The sequence below is a fragment of the Somniosus microcephalus genome, chromosome 10 (assembly GCF_052327205.1).
Source record: "Somniosus microcephalus isolate GS21.2 chromosome 10, FLI_Smic_1.0, whole genome shotgun sequence".
Lineage (NCBI taxonomy): Eukaryota > Metazoa > Chordata > Chondrichthyes > Squaliformes > Somniosidae > Somniosus > Somniosus microcephalus.
Window position 1 is genome coordinate 25,773,363 of NC_140996.1, and position 15,449 is coordinate 25,788,811.

General features: G+C 41.8%; 1 protein-coding gene across 14 annotated transcripts in view; it reads right to left on the minus strand.

Moving 5' to 3' along the window:
* mycbp2 (MYC binding protein 2) overlaps window positions 1-15,449 on the minus strand; it is a 230,805-nt gene that overhangs the window by 15,349 nt on the left and 200,007 nt on the right. For all 14 annotated transcript variants that reach the window (XM_085998516.1, XM_085998525.1, XM_085998512.1 and 11 more), the window contains 7 exons: window positions 14,292-14,381; window positions 14,107-14,184; window positions 12,437-12,703; window positions 11,957-12,231; window positions 10,368-10,464; window positions 4,468-4,587; window positions 4,213-4,314 (listed from right to left, as the gene is read on the minus strand). In XM_085998516.1, coding sequence (XP_085854642.1) covers window positions 4,213-4,314; window positions 4,468-4,587; window positions 10,368-10,464; window positions 11,957-12,231; window positions 12,437-12,703; window positions 14,107-14,184; window positions 14,292-14,381 — 1,029 coding nt within the window. The remainder of the gene's footprint in view (window positions 1-4,212; window positions 4,315-4,467; window positions 4,588-10,367; window positions 10,465-11,956; window positions 12,232-12,436; window positions 12,704-14,106; window positions 14,185-14,291; window positions 14,382-15,449) is intronic.

Consider the following 15,449-nt stretch of genomic DNA (forward strand, 5'->3'; position numbering starts at 1 on the left):
TAATGCAGAAGGGAATGCCTTTGGCTAAGTGATGGTTCAAAGATAAAACAATAGAATGTTTCTCAGCGCATATCTCTAGGCAGGATTTATTGGTTGCTCCTTGCAAAGAGAAACAGCATCTTCTAAATATTAATTTTATATTGACAGAATAAGATTTGGCTATCCAATAAACCTTTATTTTTAAATTCAATACTTGTTTTCTACATAAATTAAAATTCAAGACATTCTTTAAACTGGAGTCAACAAATTTTTTTTTTGCATTTATTTGACTGCTTCATCTCTGCAAAATACAAAGTTAACTTTTAACTGGATACCATGTAAGTAAAGGACAAGGATCTTCCCAAACTTTGCCTGAAGGAAGTATAGTCAACAAGTATATACTGTAACTTAGCCATCATAAAGCATTATCTGGCTTCATTCCCTCAGGGGAAGAGAAAGGAGAATGCTTTCAGTATAAAGTTGCCCTAATCTATAGAATATCAAACAAACACACATTAACTCCTCCCTCTCCAGTCACCTACTATTTTGCACCTCCCATTGGACTAAGGAGCTGATTCAAATACGTTGGCACCACAGGAAATGGCAAACACGTCGAGATCAGCTTGGATGGCAATCCAGATATGGCTAAACTAGGAAAGTTATTTTGGAAGGGGGTGGAAAGCAAAACAGATATGGAAAATTAAGATAGCATGTATGAGATTTTTACCCAATTTTTTGTTGATAGATAGGACAGTAGTATTTTATACTGAAAGTGCTCGCCCCTACACGACACTAACCTTCAAGCTAGCAGTACAAATACAGGTTAATGGTAACCTGAATCAATATTCATAAAGGGTTAAAAACAGGCATCAAGTCCAAGTAATGAGGCGGCTTTTTTATATTATCCCCTCTTGCAAATTGGTTAAGATTTTTCAGCTATTTTATATTCCTTTCGTCATGGAAATATGCACTTGTTTATTTGCAGAACTCAAATGTCCACACTTTTTCTACACATTATACACAAACTGGAAGCCCCATTTCACTCTTGATCATAATTCTTAGCAGGTAAAATTTCTTACATCAACAAGAGTATAGAGTATGTAGTTAAAATAACCCAACATTTGGAAAGCAGTTATTGACAAAAGCAAAGTATCAATGGCAGAAATGCAAGATTCCAATGGCTTCCCTTTGATCAAGGGAGAGTTACTAAAAAGGTCAGCACAACCTCCTCTGACCTACATTCATTTGGTTTGGCTATGATGTTCAATATTCAACAGGCTTCTCTGCATTGGCTGGACATATTTAGTCTCAAGTCTACTAAGGCTCTTCCTTAGTTATTTCAACACCATTCATGGAATACACGTGTTGTTTATTTTTCTGTCTTATGTTCAGTATTGCTCGTATTAAATTTCATCTACCACCAATATGCCCACATACTTATTTTGTCCAACCCACGCTGTAATTTGAGTTGCTTCCTTCGATTCCAATTTGGTATCAACAAATATACCTCTCTGAATGGATGGTGTGGAGATGCCGGAGTTGGACTGGGGTGGACAAATGTAAGAAGTCACACAACACCAGGTTATAGTCCAACAGCTTTATTTGAAATCACAAGCTTTCGGAGCGCTGCTCCTTCTTCAGGTGAAGTGGAGAAATGCATAAAGACACAGCTTATATAGTCAGAGAATCATGTCAGATGTTTACAGGTAACCTTTCCAACTGCCATTTATCACACCTCGGCAGAGAGATAATCACAGCAGTCAAAGGTGTGAATGGTGTCCAAACAGGTCAGTCAGGGAAACATTACATCAAAGAACAATGAGGTGGGGTCAAATATTGCAGATGCTGGGGTCTGTATGTCTGTATGTCACCCGAGCACAACGCAACGCCATCCACGCTCTCAAGACCAACCGCAACATCGTCATCAAACCAGCAGACAAAGGAGGTGCCATCGTCATATAGAACAGAACGGACTATTGCAAAGAAGTATACCGACAACTGGACAACCAGGAACACTACAGACAGTTACCCGCAGATCCGACCAAAGAACACACCCGCCAACTCAACAGACTGATCAAAGCCTTCGATCCAGACCTTCAAAGCATCCTACATGCTCTCATCCCACGTACTCCCCGCGTGGGAGACTTCTACTGCCTCCCAAAGATACACAAAGCCAACACACCTGGATGCCCTATCGCATCAGGCAACGGAACCCTGTGTGAGAACCTCTCTGGATATGTCGAGGGCATCCTGAAACCCATCGTACAGGGAACCCCCAGCTTCTGTCGCGACACTACAGACTTCTTACAGAAACTCAGCACCCACGGACCAGTTGAACCAGGAACACTCCTCGCCACGATGGACGTCTCGGCACTCTACACCAGTATCCCCCACGATGACGGCATCGCTGCGACAGCCTCAGTACTCAACACCAACAACAGCCAATCTCCAGACGCCATCCTACAACTCATCCGCTTCATCCTTGACCACAATGTCTTCACCTTCGACAACCAGTTCTTTACCCAAACACACGGAACAGCCATGGGGACCAAATTCGCACCCCAATACGCAAACATCTTCATGCACAAGTTCGAGCAAGACTTCTTCGCTGCACAGGATCTCCAACCAACGCTATACACCAGATACATTGACGACATTTTCTTCCTATGGACCCACGGCGAAGAATCACTGAAAAGACTACACGATAACATCAACAAGTTCCATCCCACCATCAAACTCACCATGGACTACTCCTCAGAATCGGTCTCATTCCTGGACACACGAATCTCCATCAAAGATGGACACCTCAGCACTTCACTCTACCGCAAGCCCACGGACAACCTCACGATGCTTCACTTCTCCAGCTTCCACCCTAACCACGTTAAAGAAGCCATCCCCAATGGACAAGCCCTGCGAATACACAGGATCTGCTCAGACGAGGAGGAACGCGATGGACACCTACAGACACTGAAAGACGCCCTTGTAAGAACGGGATATGACGCTCGACTCGTCGATCGACAGGCCACAGCGAAAAAGCGCATAGACCTCCTCAGAAGACAAACACGGGACACAACCAACAGAGTACCCTTCGTCGTCCAGTACTTCCCCGGAGCGGAGAAACTACGCCATGTTCTTCGCAGCCTTCAACATGTCATCAATGACGACGAACACCTCGCTAAGGCCATCCCCACGCCTCCACTACTTGCTTTCAAACAACCGCCTAACCTCAAACAGACCATCGTTCGCAGCAAATTACCCAGCTTTCAGGAGAACAGCGACCACGACACCACACAACCTTGCCACAGCAACCTCTGCAAGACATGCCAGATCATCAACACAGATACCATCATCACACGTGAGGACACCACCCACCAGGTACATGGTACATACTCATGTGACTCGGCCAACGTTGTCTACCTCATACGTTGCAGGAAAGGATGCCCCGGAGCATGGTACATCGGCGAGACCATGCAGACACTGCGACAACGGATGAACGGACACCGCGCAACAATCACCAGGCAGGAGTGCTCCCTCCCAGTCGGGGAACACTTCAGCAGTCAAGGACATTCAGCCTCCGATCTTCGGGTAAGCATTCTCCAAGGCGGCCTTCGAGACACACGACAATGCAAAATCGTCGAACAGAAACTGATAGCCAAGTTCCGCACCCATGAGGACGGCCTCAACCGAGATCTTGGGTTCATGTCACGCTACATGTAACCCCACCTGACGCAGGGTCATCCAGACTCGAGTCGACATTGGCTTGTTCTCTCTACACAGATGTGGCCGGACCTGCTGTGATTTCCAGCCAAAAAAAAATGTTTTTTGTCTAGTTTTTTTTGTTTTTCCATACAGACCCCAGCATCTGCAATATTTGACCCCTTGTGACCCCACCTCATTGTTCTTTGATGTAATGTTTCCCTGACTGACCTGTTTGGACACCATTCACACCTTTGACTGCTGTGATTATCTCTCTGCCGAGGTGTGATAAATGGCAGTTGGAAAGGTTACCTGTAAACATCTGACATGATTCTCTGACTATATAAGCTGTGTCTTTATGCATTTCTCCACTTCACCTGAAGAAGGAGCAGCGCTCTGAAAGCTTGTGATTTCAAATAAAGCTGTTGGACTATAACCTGGTGTTGTGTGACTTCTTACATCTCTGAATGGAGTTCAAGTCCAGCTCATTTATGCAAACAAGAATGGTCCCAACATATTAACAATCCTTTTCCTTACCATTTGTTTTTGCTGGCCATCCTTCCCCATCCATCTGCCAGAGGAAAGCCTATCAACGTGGTCTTGATCCAGCACACACAGTGAAGCCAGAGCTAGCCATAGCTGAGGAGCAAAATGTTAAGCAGAAAGAGTTAGAATAAAATGTTAAAGCAGAGAGAGTTAGAATCTTATCCAACTTCCAGGTACATTTACTTTTGTTAAACCACTTTATTCTGTTTCAAATATACTTTCCATATAAAGCAATTAATCCATTACCCTGGTTGTTGTAGTACACTGAACAGGCACTCTGTATTCTTCTTCCATTTTTGTTAGAGCAATAATTGTTTCAGCAATAGCATTCTTTGTGACACGAGACCAGGCTTCTGATAGATGCCCCTAAAAATAGATAATTCTACAAGTTAAACTATTTTATCCAAACAGATAATCCACAGAAACTGGGGGCAAATTTATTCTTACTGGATATCAAAATTCTTTAGATTGGAATTCTTCACATTAGGTCTTCAGAATCTTCCACTTCAGCAGTAAGCAAATTAGTTACAGATTATGGTGATTGGTTGGTGAGTATTAAGGTTTTTTTCTCCAAATTAAAACAGTGGTTTAAACTAGGAGCGGGAAACTATAACATACTGTATTAAATTTATAGCTTAACTAGTTAAACTAATTAATATAACTATAAATAATTGTTGAATAAAGACTTTAATTAAATAAAATAAGGCTAGACTAGGGCAGGCTGTGTGTCTGGACTGCAGTATGTGGGAGTTTGCGAGACTGTTCCAAGCAAACACGTCTGCAGGAGATGTCTGCATCTCTAATCTCTATGGCTCGGAGTCATTGAGCTGGAGACACTCCGACAAATAAGGGAGGGGGAGGAATTTCTGGACAATTTTATCCAGAATACAGTCACACCCCAGAGGAAAGCACAGGTTCAGGAAAGGGAGGGTGTGACTGTTAGGGAGACAGGTAGCAGGGATTTAGGAGGTTGAAAAGGAGGTCCCTGTCCAGCAGGTACGATGTACTCGCTACCTGCGAGGACAAGGAGAAAGACTGCAGGGAGGACAGTCACAATGCAGACCAAGGCACCGTGGCTCAGAAGGCTGTCCAAGGGGAGGGGGGGGGGGGGGGGGGGCGGAAAGAGAGCAGAGTAGAAATATGGTAGTGATAGGGGACTCTATAATTAGGGTGATAGATAGCGTCCTCTGCAGTCAAGAACGAGAATCCCGAAGGGTGTGTTGCCTACCCAGTGCCAGGGTAAGGAATAGCTCACGGCAGCTGGAGAGGAACTTGGAAATGGAGGGGGAAAATCCAGTTGTTGTGGTCCATGTTGGAACAAACGACATAGGTAGGAGGACAAGGAGAAAGACTGCAGGGAGGAGGTCCTGCTGAAAGAGTATCAGGAGTTAGGATCTAAATTAAAAAGCAGGACCTCGAGGGTAATAATCTCTGGATTATTGCCTGAGCTACGTGCACATTGGCATAGAAGCAGACAGATCAGGAGAATTAACACGTGGCTAAAGCGCTGGTGTGGGAAAGAGGGGTTCCTTTTCATGGGATACTGGCACCAGTTCTGGGACAGGAAGGAGCTGTACCGATGGGACGGGCTCCACTTGAGCTGGGATGGGACCTGTGTCCTAGCAGTAAGGGTAAATAAGGAGGTGGCAAAGGCTATAAATTAGTCAGATGGGAGGAGGGACCCACAAGAAACGTAACCAGCCTAAATTTAAACAAAACCGGAAAAGAGAGTATAAGAAAGAATAAAGTAAGGTAGAACATTGATGGCAAGGGAATAAATAGAGTTATAGAACAGGAGTCTAAAAAGATGGTTAAACATAAAGTGAGAGGAAATCCTATTGAAAATGAGTTAAACTGTCTGTACAGCAATGCACACAGTGTCCGTAATAAAACAGGGGAGCTGGAGGCAAGCATGCGTTGCGAGGAACCAAACATAGTAGGGTTTACTGAGACATGGCTACAGAAAAATCAGGACTGGGAATTAAACATTGCAGGGTATAACATATTTAGAAAAGATAGAGAGGGAAAAGGGGAGGTGGAGTAGCTGTACTTATTAGGGATAACATAATGGCAGTGGAAAAAAGTGACGCAGATACCAGCAAGACAAAAATAGAATCCATATGGATAGAGATAAAAGATAATAAAGGATCAATCACACTAATAGGCGTAGTCTATAGACCACCTAATTGTGGAAGGGAGGTGGAGGAAGAAATATGCAGACAAATTAGGGAAATGAGTAAAAAATATAGAATAATAATCAAGGGGGATTTCAACTACCCCGATATTAATTGGACAGAAGAGGTAGGTAAAAGGGATAAAGGAATGGAATTCCTACAATGTGGACAGAACTCCTTTCTAACCCAATACATAAAAAGCCCAACAAGGGAGGATTTGCTATTGGATCTAGTAATGGGGAATGAACCAGAGCAGATAAGTAGTAAAAGTAGGGGGACATATAGGCAATAGTGACCATAATATAAGACGCTTTTTAAGATGATAATTGAGAAGGACATAAGTATGACGAAAACCAGGTTAATAGATTGGAGAAAAGCTGATTGAGGGGCTGAGAATAGAACTTGGGGGAAAAAAAGGGCAACAACATTGGCAAACAATGATGTAGAACAGCAATGGGAAACATTTAAAACAGTGTTCAACAGAGTGCAGGAAAAATATATTCAGCTAAAAGGAAAGAACAAACTAAACAATAATGAGACTCCATGGATGAATAAAGCCATAAGGGAACATTTAAGGGTAAGGAACGAGGCATACATTGAGTACATAGACAGCAAGGGTGTGCATGATAAGGGAGAATACAAAAAGATTAGGAGAGAAGTCAAAAAAAATAATTAGGGAGGCAAAGAGGAGCTATGAAATTAAATTATCAAGGAACATAAAAAAAAGTAAAATATTTTATAGGCACATCAATAAAAAAAAGTTGGGATGGGAATAGGGCCATTAAGGGATAGACAGGATAATACCACAGGTAACGATAGAGAGATGGTAGAAATATTAAATAATTATTTTGCTTCAGTATTTACCAAGGAGATAGAACAGGTGGACATGACATTGGATGATGCGATTAATAAGAGATAAGTGCATTTAAATTTTTTTAAAAAGGGGATATACACTAAATAAACAAATCAAACTCAGGATAAAACCCCTAGTCCGGATGGATTGCATCCACGCATTTTAAAAGAATCAAGGGAAGAGCTAGCAGAGGCATAACTACGCATATTTAATAATTAGTTAGAAAAAGGTGTAGTGCCCTGGTGGATAGCTAACATAATACCGATATTTAAGAAGTGGGATATAACATGTCCAGGGAATTATAGACCAGTCAGCTTAACATCGGTGGTAGGAAAATTAATAGAATCCCCACTAAAGGAGGTCGAGAAATAAAAATAGTCAGCATGGATTTCAAAAGAGAAAGTTTTGCTTGACCAACCGTATTCAATGTTTTGAAGAGGTAACAGAGACAGCAGACAATGGTAATGCGGTAGATGTAATTTATCTGGACTTTCAAAAGGCCTTCAGTAAAGGTCCCCCATAATAGACTGACGAACAAGGTCAGAGAATGCGGAGTCAGGAGACAAGTAGCAGAATGGATTGCTGGCTGGCTTCAGGACAGAAAGCAGAGAGTAGGGGTAAAGGGCAGCTATTCAGAGTGGCAGAAGGTGGGTAGTGGTGTTCCACAAGGATCAGTGCTGGGACCACTGCTGTTCACAATTTACATCAACGATTTAGACTTTGGAATCAAAAACACAATTTCTAAATTTGCGGATATACCAAATTTTGGGGGGGGGGGGGTGGGGGAGGATAGTCAATACTGAGGAGGACTGCAACAAATTACAGGAGGCCATTAATAAATTTGCAGAATGGACATATAATTGTCAAATGAAGTTCAACACAGATAAATGTGAGGTATTACATTTTAGTAGGAAGAATAGGGAGGTCACTTATCATTTGGAGGGTGCGAGTCTAGGTGGGGTAGAGGAACAAAGGGATCCGAGTACAAATACACAAATCACTAAATGTTGTGACACAGGTTAGCAAGGCCATAAAAAAGCAAACCAAGCACTAGGGTTTATTTCTAGAGGTATAGAATTGAAAAGTAGGGAAGTTATGCTAAACCTGTATCGAACCTTGGTTAGACCACACTTGGAGTACTGTGTACAGTTCTAGTTGCCATATTATAAAAAAGGATAGAGGCACTGGAGAGGGTGCAGAGAAGATTTATAAGGATGATACCAGAAATGCGAGGGTATACACATCAGGAAAGCATGAACAGGCTGGGTCTCTTTTCTCTTGAAAAAAGGTTGAGGGGTGACCTAATAGAGGTTTTTAAAATTCTGAAACATTTTGATAAAGTGGATAGAGAGAGAATGTTTCCATTTGTGGGGAAGAGCATAACTAGAGGCCATCAATATAAGATAGTCACCAAGAAATCTAATAGAAAATTCAGAAGAAACTTCTTTACCCAAAGTGTGGTGCAAATGTGGAATTTGCTACCATAGGGAGTGGTTGAAGCGAATAGTACAGATGCATTTAAGGGGAGGCTGGGCAAGCATATGAGGGAGAAGGGAATAGAGGGTTATGCGGATAGATTTAAATGAGGAAAGGCGAGAGGAGGCTCATATGGAGCATAAACGCAGGCATAGACTGGTTGGGCCAAATGGCCTGTTTCTGTGCCGTATATCCTATGTAACAGAACTACTTTTAAAAGGAACTTGCAATCTATTGAGACATTTATGAAAACTTGACCAAGATGATCTTTACTGTATTTAAGAAATAAACCAAATTAGTGCCAATTCATAATGTAGTCTATGTGCATATTTCCTTCATGTAATCACATGGTAAATTTGACTCCTTTGATTTTCCACAATATTTCTTGATGCTTCAATTATTCTTTAGCCATTGGCTCTAGCCCCATAACATACATTGCTGCCACTTTGAATTGCTGGCTAAAGCTCCCTTACAAAATCCAGCGGTTGATAACACAACTCAAATAGTCAACACATCCATCAACCAGAATAGCAGATGTGACGGAATCATTTTCAGTGAAGTGTTGCATCACTATGGCAATCCATAAAGTTGTGTATACAAGAAACTTTCGATTAACCGGCCCCTAAATAACCGGAAATGTCGGTTAACCGGCAAAATTCAGGAGTAGGTTCAGGTAACTTTTATTACTTTTTTTACTCCATTTGTTGCTGTGCAAGGGTGTAGCTGCAGCTGTTGCTAAGCTAGAGACGCTTGCAACTTGTGCCGATTGTTCTGAAGCTGTAAGCAACAGGGTTTGTTGCTTGAAACGGAGCTCTCAGCTCCGTATCTTTTACTATAGCGTTCGGTTATCCGGAATGTTCGATGAACCGGCACCACGTCGGTCCCGGCCGTGCCGGATAAAAGGAAGTTTCCTGTATATTACTATTCAGAGGAACTGCTCTGTAGTGCCAAACTTTATTATATGCTTATTGAGCATGTGCACAGCTCAATAGAGGCTGAGGAGGTAGGTGAGCAACTTCTAGTCGGGTCTCTTCCAATGCTCAATCCGCGACCTAGTTTTGAAGAGGTTTACAAGACCAACCCAGGAATGACAGCCTCTACTCGGTTCCTCACAGTTACATTGTGGCTAACTATGAAACTTGTTAACCCACAACAAATAGATGTGTCAACCTTCTACATCAGCAATCAAAACCCTTTTACTATAGAGGGTGAGAAAAAGCTCTAAAATTTACAAATATTTCTCAATGAGGCCAACTAAATCATCTAATATAAAAAGAGAAAATACTCAGCAGGTTATCGGTTTGCTCATTTCCATCAAATGTGATGCCCATATGCAACTCACTCTGAAAGCTAAACCTTCACCCTCTCAAAAAGGCCCAGAATAACTCTCAATTCTGTCCAATATTAAAACTTGTGAATGAAAGGAAAAAATCTTAAATTACTGCAAAGTACAATATACACGAACTAGTGCAAAACCCCAGATATCCAACATATGAAATTAAATTCACTTTGATATCCCTACAGTTAAACCATTTAGGTTTGCCATATTTAACATATACACAAAAACTGTTCTATTATTGATAATGTTTCTTATTGAAGGCTTTATAATGAAGTAACAATACCAGGAGATGATTACAACTTACTGCTGCCATGTCCTTGATCAGTTTAATGATTATTTCTGAAATTTGTGGGGGTGTGGAGCCTTTCATCCACCAGTGACTTTCACCTCTGCGAATGGAGCTGTGGAAAGACCGATAAACCATTAGGCAAATTGCTTTATCATCTTATTTGCAAGCCATTTTAAATAGGTTTTATAATTAATATACAAACGAGTCATTTGATCTCCTTCAGTTATCAGGAAACTGTGATGAAATCTAATTAACCATGCCAAGCATTTTGAGTGAAAAGTAGATTAATCACTAAAGGTGTAATATTCCTTTCAACAAGTCTCCTCCACAAACGCCATATCCATAACTACTACATCAGCACCGCTATGGAAGAACCCACACACCTGAATTACTGGAGCGCATTTTACAGTGTATGAGGTCCCTCATAATAATGTATCAGGCCAACTTTTAGTCTTTGTCCCGGCTCTGATCAGATACACAAGATAAACCTTCATAAGAATCAAATTATCCTACAAGACGACCCACTGTACAGGCTAAAGACAGCCCTGAAATATATTGGCCAGCTGATGGAATTAAGGAAATTAAGAGAAAAGATGGAAGGCTGAATGCTATCAGCAGTAGGAACCCTGGCTGCATTTCTGTTCACTAGACAAGGGATGCTGAGGCCAACTGTAGCCTTCTTACTGCCAGCTTGGGTAAGATAGCTGTATCAAATTTGGGACCGTCTGGTTTTTGTGGCTCAGTTAACCCAATGAACAATCTGGGAACCATGCAGGTGTTTTAATCAGTAGCATATACACTGATTATGGAGCAGCAGGAGCTGGTGATCAAATTAACAATTTTGCCTAAGCTATGAATAATGTGGATTCGAGAACTTGCTTCCAAGAATGCTTCAAATACGCACCAGTACGACAGGCAAAAAGAACATGGAACTTGAGAGGTTTAGTACTCCTAACAAAACTGATGCTACACAAAATGGTTCTATTACGTGGATTACATTTAGAACGTAGACAGCACCTCCCAAACCAGTGACCTCTACCACCGAGAAGGGCAGCAGGCGCATGGGAACACTACCACCGCCAAGTTCCCCTCCAAGTCACACACCATTCTGACTTGGAAATATATCGCTGTTCCTCCATCGTTGCTGGGTCAAAATCTTGGAACTCCCTCCCTAACAGCACTGCGGTAGTACTTTCACCACAAGGACTGCAACGGTTCAAGAAGGTGGCTCACCACCACCTTCTCGGGGGCAATTAGGGATGCGCAATAAATGCTGGTCTTACCAGCGACGCCTACATCTCCTGAATGAATAAAAAAAATATGCAAAACATTCTCCGAGGTCAGAAGTTCATCTTTGTTCGACTTGTATGACAACTTCCAGTTTATCACAAATATTAACATTTGACAAACAAAATCTAATCATTTACTTTTTGTGGCAATAATCACCGATTATGGCAGCGAAGTAAAAATTCCATCAGAACTAATTTTCCAACATGTCTAAAATAGCATGTGGGAGTATAAAATATAACCATTGTAATGTTAAAGCAACTAGAGTATTGATGCCATTTCTTAGTTCTCCTACAACTTAGAAGAGTCATTCTTACCCAGAGTTGAAGACCGACGGTAATGTAACGGTGGTCACCCCCTTCCCAGCAACTGTGCCAGGAAAACTACTCCCTTTGGCTTTTAACTGCACAGTGAGGGCTTTGGAAATGCATCCCAAGAACATGTCCAAAATTCCTAATTTATTCCAATCTCCTTTCTCTGTGGAGTGAATGATGTCGCTGATGTCTGCTGGCGGAAGAGATTTCACGCCTATTATGCTGGCAAGACGCACTGGCGTTACTTCTGGCAACACACGGCGTAGCAAAGACGTTACCTGCAAACATGAGAGTTTGAATTCCAGATCGTTTTTAAACGTATTGTTTCACGAAACACATACACTGGAAATAATAGCACATAAATATTCAAAAAGCATGTGTACGAAACTTGGCATTGCTGGTGCTTACAATTTTAAAAATTGGTTAAAAAATGATTCTCTGCTCTGGTGAAGTTTAAATAGATACAATAAAATCAACACTGACCTGTCTTTGAACCCTGGGTGAAGCAGTATGCAGTAAAGAGAAGAGGTCTTGCAATAAGGTGAGCTGCTGGGCCAAGTATTGTCTCCCTACATTGGAACCACTCAAAGCAAGCACCATAGAGAGCAATTCAAAACAGTATGCGTCCGAAGAAGCATCCTCATCATTTGGCTGAGAATTAGCATTTTCCTTGCTGGATATGGCATGTTCCCATTCCTCTCGCACACGTGTGGCTTCCATGCGTATAGCTTGAACTATATGCGCACATACCTGTTTAGAAAGATAATCAGCCGGTTTCAAGGATTGGATCAAGTTTGATCCCACAAGGAGTGGGTGAAGTTGAACACAGGTGACCCATTTACTTGATTAAGCGCCCGTGAAGTGCTTTGGGGCATTTTTCTACATTAAAGGCGCTATGTAAATGCAAGTATTGTTGTTGGGGAAACCATATGGTCTGTGATGGCCCTGGGAAGACATTCGACATGTTGAGCAGCACAGGCTTATGTGGTTGCCCCCATTCTGATCATCAGTGGAGCAACTAAAATATTCTCTGTTCTCAAATACTTCCCAGATGTTAGGTTGTGAATATAGCAAGCAGTATTGGAAAGTTTTCAAGCCAGTGAGCCTGCTTCAGACCTATTAATGGGATGGCTGGAGCTTTCTGTATTCATTTCCCAATGGAATAAAGTCTGCCTTTACTTTGTATTCAGATTTGAACTGTGTGTATTACATACAAAGCTTTACTCAATATTTTTTTCCATGGCTCCAGAAAACCGTGTTCCTTTGAGGGACAACTGAAGCATCCGCTTTGGCATCACTGTGTTAAGGTAAAAACTTCAATTGCTAGCGCAGGGAGCCAAGAATTTCCCAATACCTCCCAGTACCCAAAGGGCTAACCCCTTGAAGGACTGAAAATATTTCTGTACTGATTGTATGAAATAATCAAACACTCAACAGTATAATGTATTGTCTTGAAAACAGAGACAGCCAGCTCAAGCTGATAGGAAGGCCTACAATATGCTTACTTCCAGGTGTTTCATGTTTATTGTGTCAGCCATGGCAGCACCCTCGGCTCTGAGTCAGATGGTCATGGGTCCAAGTCCCACTCCAGAGACTTGAACACAAAAATCTACGCCGACACTCCAGTGCAGTATTGAGGGAGTGCTGCACTGTGCCATCTTTTAGATGAGACATTAAATGGAGGCCTCCTGCTCTCAGGTGGACGTAAAAGATCCCATGGCACTATTTCGAAGAATAGCAGGGGAGTTATCCCTCAATCAACATTAAAATAGATTATCTGGTCATCATCACATTGTTGTTTGTGGGAGTTTGCTGTGTGCAAACTGGCTGCTGCATTTCCTACATCACAACAGTGACTACACTTCAAAGAAAAAGTACTTCATTCACTGTGAAGCGTTTTAGGACGTCCGGTGGTCATAAAGGCGCTATATAAATGCAAGCCTTTCTTTAAGAGATGAATAATTACTACAATATACAATAGAGACTTAAATAACAATTTTCTGTGAAGATTCAATTAGAGCACAGCACTGGGCAGCTACTAATCCATGGACTACTATGGAGGAAACAACAGCTTGAAGTAGTTTGCAAATAAATCAGTGAACTAAGAAACAATCCAAGTACATAAAATGCCACTTGTATGAGAAATAACAAACCTGTTTCTGGAGATTGGTTAACTTGCTTCTGCTAAATATGATTCCGACCATGTGTTCCTTCAAATCAGCATCAGATGCCTTTATCAAAACAAGATGAAATCCAAGATGAAATATGGTCATTTTAAGCAAGCATGGTAGTTATTTACAATAAAAGTATACTAAGTGGATAGTTGTTATATCCGTACCTTTTCTTCTCCCTCTGGTGAAGACAAAATAGTCTTGTCTTCTTGCTCAGGTGTAGGTTCTGCATCACCACAAATCAGTTTGCCAAACACCTGCAACAATTTTATAAAGTCAGCCACATATCAAAAAGCTTAATTTATTCATCAGTTTTATCAACTAAAGAAACTCGGACAACTTCAATCCAATTATAGAAAGAATCTTAAAAACAAGAGCATACAGCATACCTTCACCAGGATGATGGGAAGTATAGTTATCAGGCCAGATCAGATTAGACTAGTTCCACTGGAGCACAAAAGGCTAAGAGGAGATTTAAAATTATGAAGGATTTTGATTGGGTAAATAGGGTAAGAATTTCCTTTGTTTGGGGAATCAGTGCCAAGGGGTCATCAACTTAAAATGGTCACTAAGAGTGAGGAGGGAGGGTATGAGAAAATTCTTTACACAGACTTATTATGAGCATGGAATGGTTTCTGGGGGGAGTAGTTGAAGCAGAGGCTACAGCATCTTTTAAAAAAGGAGCGTGAAAACATTTCAAACAGTGAAAGATACAGAGCTGAGAAGACAGGGCAGTGGGATTAGCTTTGGATTACTCTGGCAAAGACCAACGTAGATATGAGAAACCAAATGGACTCCTGTGCTGTAATCGTAAATGGTTCCTTCTTAAGAAATGCCTGCTTCCCATTCAAAAACCAGTCATTACCCCTCTTCTCAATAAACACACCCTCAAACCCTCTGTCCTTGTAAACTACTATCCCATCTCCAATCTCTTGGTCTCCAAAATCCGTAGATGTGTTGTTGGCTCCTAAATCCATGGCCACCTTGCTTTCAACTCCCTGCAAACACCACTCAAATCAGTTTTTTGCCCCGCCACAGCCCTAAGCAAAGTCACACATGACATCCTCTGTGACAGTGATGCATTATACCTCTTCGACCTCTCTAGCCTTTGGCAGTCGACCACACCATCCTCCTCCAGTGCCTCTCGGTTATCCAGCGCAGTTGGACTGCCTTTGCTTGGTTCCACTCTTCCCTATCTGATCATAGTCAGAGCATCTTCAGCAATAACTTCTCTTTCTACCCTGCACCCTTACTTTGAGTCCTTCAAGGAGCTATTCTTGGTCACCTCCTCTACATGCTGCGCTTTTGAAACTTCATCCACAGAT